At 34.6% G+C, this 5,311-nt stretch overlaps 2 protein-coding genes across 3 annotated transcripts; one reads left to right on the forward strand and one right to left on the reverse strand.

The window, feature by feature from the left end:
* On the forward strand, nt 1–1,482 carry LOC118756170. 2 transcript variants are annotated; one of them, XM_036490949.1, is made up of 4 exons: nt 1–15; nt 90–304; nt 397–517; nt 589–1,482. In XM_036490949.1, exons 2-4 carry the CDS (start codon nt 172–174, stop codon nt 941–943), a joined length of 609 nt encoding a protein of 202 aa, XP_036346842.1. In that variant the 5' UTR covers nt 1–15; nt 90–171; the 3' UTR covers nt 944–1,482. The 2 variants fall into 2 exon arrangements, with proteins under 2 accessions (XP_036346842.1, XP_036346843.1); XM_036490950.1 differs by lacking the exon at nt 1–15 and having other exon boundaries at nt 32–304.
* LOC118756171 (protein ALP1-like) lies at nt 1,474–2,988 on the reverse strand. Its single transcript, XM_036490951.1, has 2 exons — nt 2,228–2,988; nt 1,474–2,149 (listed from the first exon to the last, which is right to left on the reverse strand). Exons 1-2 carry the CDS (start codon nt 2,533–2,535, stop codon nt 1,474–1,476), a joined length of 984 nt encoding a protein of 327 aa, XP_036346844.1. The 5' UTR covers nt 2,536–2,988.
* Nucleotides 2,989–5,311: the final 2,323 nt, after the last annotated feature.

The raw sequence follows: 5,311 nt of genomic DNA on the forward strand, positions 1-5,311 counted from the left end.
AATATTCAACTGGAGGTAAAAGAGTTTATATTAAACAATTATTTGTTATTAATAATATTATTTGTTGCTAACAACAATATTTTTTACAGATACCTTACTTTTTTATCGTTCCGGCTGCTGTATTATCCGATTCTTGTGTGTTGGTTGGTATATCGGAAGCTTTAGTGCAAGATGTTCGAAGAAAAACTTATAGCAGAGATTGAAAAACACAACTGCTTGTGGGACAAACGACAGCTTAGTTACCGCGATCGGGTGAAGAAAGATTTGGCTTGGCGAAATGTAGCTGCTGCTGTGGGACATCCTGGTTAGTATAGAGTTTTTCAAACATATAGCAGTTTTGTAATAGGATGATTTGTGACGAATAATTGTGACGAATACTATATTTTTACTTTACAGAGGAAAACTGCCGAAAGCGATGGAAATCGTTAAGAGACCGATATGGAATAGAATTGAAGGTTGATCAACAACCTAGCGGAAGTGCTGCGTCGTTTTTGAAAGACACGGTCACGCCCAGACAGTAAGTGTACTTTACATTTGTACAACAAGTATTTATATTTTAAATTGTAATTTATATGTACATATTTTAAGGACAACAACAAACATCGTCTCCCAAACGCCAGAAGTTCTCGGACAAGAACCAGATATACTGGATACTTCCTTTGGATTCCAAATAGGCGAGAGTGGGAACATTATAATAGAAGAGCAAGAAACCACTGCCCCAACGCCGGCTAAGAGACAAAAGAAAAAAAACGATGAGAACGCCGCCTTTAACGATCTAGTCAACGAAGTAAGTCAGTTTGTGGATAGTCAAAAAAAAACACACAACAATTTCTTGGGTGCGATTGGCGAAGTGTTTGAGAAGGTCCCAGAAGAGAGCCGCCTAGATTTTCAAATGGACGTACTTCAATACGTCTATGCTCAATATAAAAATTATAAAAATTGAATTTACGAAATTTAAAAATTTAAATGACATCCAGTTTGAATTCAATTTTGCGAACTTTATATGTAATCTAATTTAGTATGAAATCTGATTTTGATTTTGCGAATTAAATATGTAATCGAATATATATGTAATATATAATATATATATATGTAATGTAATAATATGTAATAAATATGTAATCGAACCTGAAAGATGTGACGACATTTAAAACATTACCAATAAGTGCCCTCATACTGTGAGTTCAAATTTTTGTTTTCTATCTTAAATAATAAAAACAAAGCATATTCAGTGAGTAGTAATTATTTAAATTTTATTGTTAAAAAGATGTGTCTTCAGAGCATCCCTTAAATCATAATTATTTGAACTGCCTCGGTTCGATGACACCCTACTTATTGAGGGCAATGGAACTACTTCGTTTCGCCATGAGCCAGCGATGATGGCATCCTCTTCGTAGCGATCAACAAAATCGCTTGCTACATAGTTTGCACACGAAAGCTTAATAAAATTATGCAAGACAATACAAGCTTTCACTATTTGTTCTGCATTTTCGGGGCCATGCATAGCGTCGTTCTCAATATTCTCCATTTGGCAGTGAGTATTCCAAATGCGTTTTCTATAACTCTTCTTGCACGAGAGAGTCTTTTATCGAAATACTCTTGCTCTTCTGGAATACCTCTACCCGGATATGGTCGCATTAAATAACGCCGTAAGGGAAAAGCAGCATCTCCTACTAAATAATGTGGAAATGGCTCGGTTTCTCCTGGCAGAGGCTGATCATGTGGAAGGCCGAGCCTATCATTTTCAATAGCATCTGCCAGTTTTGAAAAGTGGTAGACACCGCCATCGCTTTGACTTCCATATGCTCCGATGTCAACGCAGGTAAAGGTATAATTGGCATCACATACGGCCAAAAGCACGATACTATAATTGCCTTTGTAATTATAGTACATCGACCCTGAATTCGCTGGACAGGTAATATTAATGTGCTTTCCGTCGATGGAACCAACGCAGTTGGGCATATTCCACAGCGACTTGAACTCATTGGAAATACGTCCCCATTCCGTTTCTGACGGGGTCGCCACATACAGGTCAGCTAACAGATCCCATATGGTCATACATGTCTCCAACGTAATCTTCCTGAAAGTCGTCAGGCCGATCCTGTGAACTATTGTGTGGAATTGCCGAGTGCCACCGTGAGCCAAATATCTGCAACAAAAAAATAAAACCAGATACATATATGGAAAATTATACGTATACTATTAAGTAGAACCGATTTTCTCTTACATCAGGGTTATAAATAGTCTGCAGCGGCTCGATATTGGTGTTCTGATTGAATATTTGGTCAGCGAAGCCTCCAGAAATTCGTGCAGCACATTAAATAACGAAAAGGGCATTCTTAATGTCTTGTTAAACTGCTCCTCATCTGCAGCCAAGTTTCTTAATGAACTTTCAAACAATCCATATTTGTGTCGCTCTAAGTACAATTTCCGAACCCAAAATCGGCGCTTCTGTTTTAATCGCAGTTTTAATTTACGCATTTTCGCTAAAATTAGGAAAATTCTCAAAACTTGTTCAGCATTTCGAGTCAACATTTTGTACTGCCAAATGAAACTTTATGAAAACCAACGAATCTGGTGGCCGGAACGATAAAAAGCAAGGTATCTGAAAAAAAATAATGTTGTTAGCAACAAATAATTGTTTAATATAAACTCTTTTACCTCCAATTGAATATTACGTCTTATAAACACGGGTGGTGAGTGGCGCAGCCAAATGCAGCTTCACCAAAACCGGAACGATAAAAAAGCAAGGTATCTGTAAAAAATAATGTTCTTAGTAACAAATAATTGTTTAATAACATATATTTTAACTAAAATTCACAATTATACTTGCTGGCACAACAAAGAATGGCGGGTATATTTGCGCGCATTGAAAATCAGCTGACTACTATGACAGCGTTCAAAGCTACCATTAGGCCATAAAAGCCTTCAAAGTAAAGCAAAGCAAACTAAAGTAAGCAAAGCAAGCAAAGCAAGCGTGCATTGGGCCAATACCTTTATGCTGCAAATTTTACAAGTTACACTTCGCTTTTGTGTGTTCTTTGCGCCGCCCGGTGTTGTCAGTGTTTCGGTGTTGCTGGCGCCATTGCGTCACTGAGTGGTGAAAATCGGTATCGGCGCCAGTAACTCAGCTCTCGGTATCAGCGCAATGGCACGGACCCGCACTGTGTTACCCACGGCTAATATGAAGACACTGTCGAATAAATTGAAATCAAATCAGGTCGCACACTTGGTGAAAAAAAATATAAGGTCATGCCACTTACATAACCTCACTTTTTCTGCATGCCAATTGCGGCCATGCATTTTGGGGTAGTAGAACAAGGGCGGAAAGATTAGTATTATTTTTACTACTTTTTGGGTACTATTTCCAATACTTACATATATCAGTGGACCCCACACAAGTTAAATGAAGCTTGCATCAATGAAATATTTTTTCTGTAAACCAGTGTAATTACAGTTTAATTTGTTCGCTCAAAAGAAATTATTATTACTTAATTTTTATTTTTTCGATCAAATATATTGATTTTAATAATTATTATTCAGTTAGATTTTTCTAACTTAAAATTATTTGAGGGATTCACAACGGCGTCGTAAGTGTCGTATTGTTGTATGTCGTAAGCTTTAAAAGCTTAAATAAATGTTTAAAGTACGTGAAACGACAGTCAACTATTTTTTAATACTGCAAAAATTCATAATATGACTTTGATGGTACTTTTCGAACCTCTTTAATATATTTTTTAGGCGTTTAAAGTTTACTACATACAACAATACGACACTTATGACACCGCTGTGAATACCCCAATTATTCGTAAAACTTAAAGGCCACACGGTCGTACCACACACATATGATAATGGTTAAAACTTAAAAAATAAGGACTATTTTCCGTCTTTCATTTAAATATATTAAAACAAATTAAATTATACCGTTATCTTTATTAAATTATTCTTAAGTTCTACTAAATAAAAATGACATATTAGCCCGTATGGAATTTTATTTGTATTTTTTCCTTAAGTTCTGAAGTACATGTATATGCGTACTTAGTTTTTAAATATCTTAACTTTAAAGGGAATTTTATTACGACCTTTATTTTCGTTAACATTTTAAAATTACATTTCTGAATTCTATCAGTTATATTTTATTAATTTTGCGTTTAAATTGTTAGACCAAAGCGTATTGTAGTAGCCATCCGAGGCACTGCTCCAATAATCTGTTGGATATATATAGTATATATTTTACTAAAAATTTACTTACAAAATCACAATTATTGGAAATTATCGCTCAAATTTTCCAATGAATTTGAAACGAAAAGTCAAAGCAAAACCGAAACAAAGAAACAGTTACTACGTTTATACGTAAGCTATTTGCAAATACGTAACTCACTGTTTATTTGATGGTGAAAAATTCTTGTTTAATATTGCCTGATTATAAAAAGGCAATAATATGACCATCGAAAAAGAAAATAAAGTTAAAAATGGCAACGTCTTGATTATAAAAGGCAATAAGATGACCATCATAAAAGAAAATAAACCTAAGAATGGCGGCGTATTGCGCTTATTTGCAAATAGTACCACTAATCAGTGATCGGACTTCTACCACATTGTGATATATCTGCCACTTTTTTGAGCATCTACCACATCTACCACACAAGGTCTGAGATCTACCACATATTCGCGTTTCTGAGTAGTTTTATTTTTGCACGACATAATTTTCCTTATTTTAAGAGAAAAAAGAATGGGAGGATAAAATAAACTGTAATATAGTAAATTTTCTCAATATTAAATTTTTCGACAGGAAACGTGGTTTTATTGTGTTAAATTGCAAAATATATGATTTATAAAAGTAATTAATAGCGAGAATGTTAAAAAGCGGCGATTTTTGTGAAAGTATTAGCTAATTTCAGTGCATTTAAGTTTCTAAGCGTTGTTTAATTTTACAAATCACAATTAGCTGTTTCTGGAACGAGCCACATTTGTTCGCTACATCGTGATGTGATAGAAAGAAAAGCTGGAGTGATGCCAAGGTTGCAGAAATCTTTCAAACAATGTTCGAAATTGTCAAGGAAAAAAATGCCAAAACTCAACGCAGTTTTTAGCAACTCCAATCTTGCACTTTATTGTACTAAAATTAATTTTGTTTTAGATTTTAATTAAATTGTTTGCAATTTAGGTGAAACCTGCAGAATTTTTTTAAATTTTGTACAAAGTTTGATCCAAAACCTGAGATCTACCACATTTTTTTGAAATCTACCACATTTTTTTCCAGATTCTACCACACAAATTTTTATGAAGTCCGATCACTGGCACTAATCAA

The sequence above is a fragment of the Rhagoletis pomonella genome, unplaced genomic scaffold, assembly GCF_013731165.1.
Source record: "Rhagoletis pomonella isolate Grant_MI unplaced genomic scaffold, Rhpom_1.0 Rhpom_scaffold_09097, whole genome shotgun sequence".
NCBI lineage: Eukaryota > Metazoa > Arthropoda > Insecta > Diptera > Tephritidae > Rhagoletis > Rhagoletis pomonella.

What these genes read in the sequence shown, in the direction of transcription:
- LOC118756170 (XM_036490949.1), top strand. Translation starts at nt 172, where the DNA reads ATGTTCGAAGAAAAACTTATAGCAGAGATTGAAAAACACAACTGCTTG. An exon ending in TGCTGCTGTGGGACATCCTG is followed by an intron (nt 305 to 396) that starts GTTAGTATAGAG and finishes TTTACTTTACAG; the next exon opens with AGGAAAACTGCCGAAAGCGA. An exon ending in GACACGGTCACGCCCAGACA is followed by an intron (nt 518 to 588) that starts GTAAGTGTACTT and finishes ACATATTTTAAG; the next exon opens with GACAACAACAAACATCGTCT.
- LOC118756171 (XM_036490951.1), bottom strand. Translation starts at nt 2,535, where the DNA reads ATGTTGACTCGAAATGCTGAACAAGTTTTGAGAATTTTCCTAATTTTA. An exon ending in AGACTATTTATAACCCTGAT is followed by an intron (nt 2,150 to 2,227) that starts GTAAGAGAAAAT and finishes TTTTTGTTGCAG; the next exon opens with ATATTTGGCTCACGGTGGCA.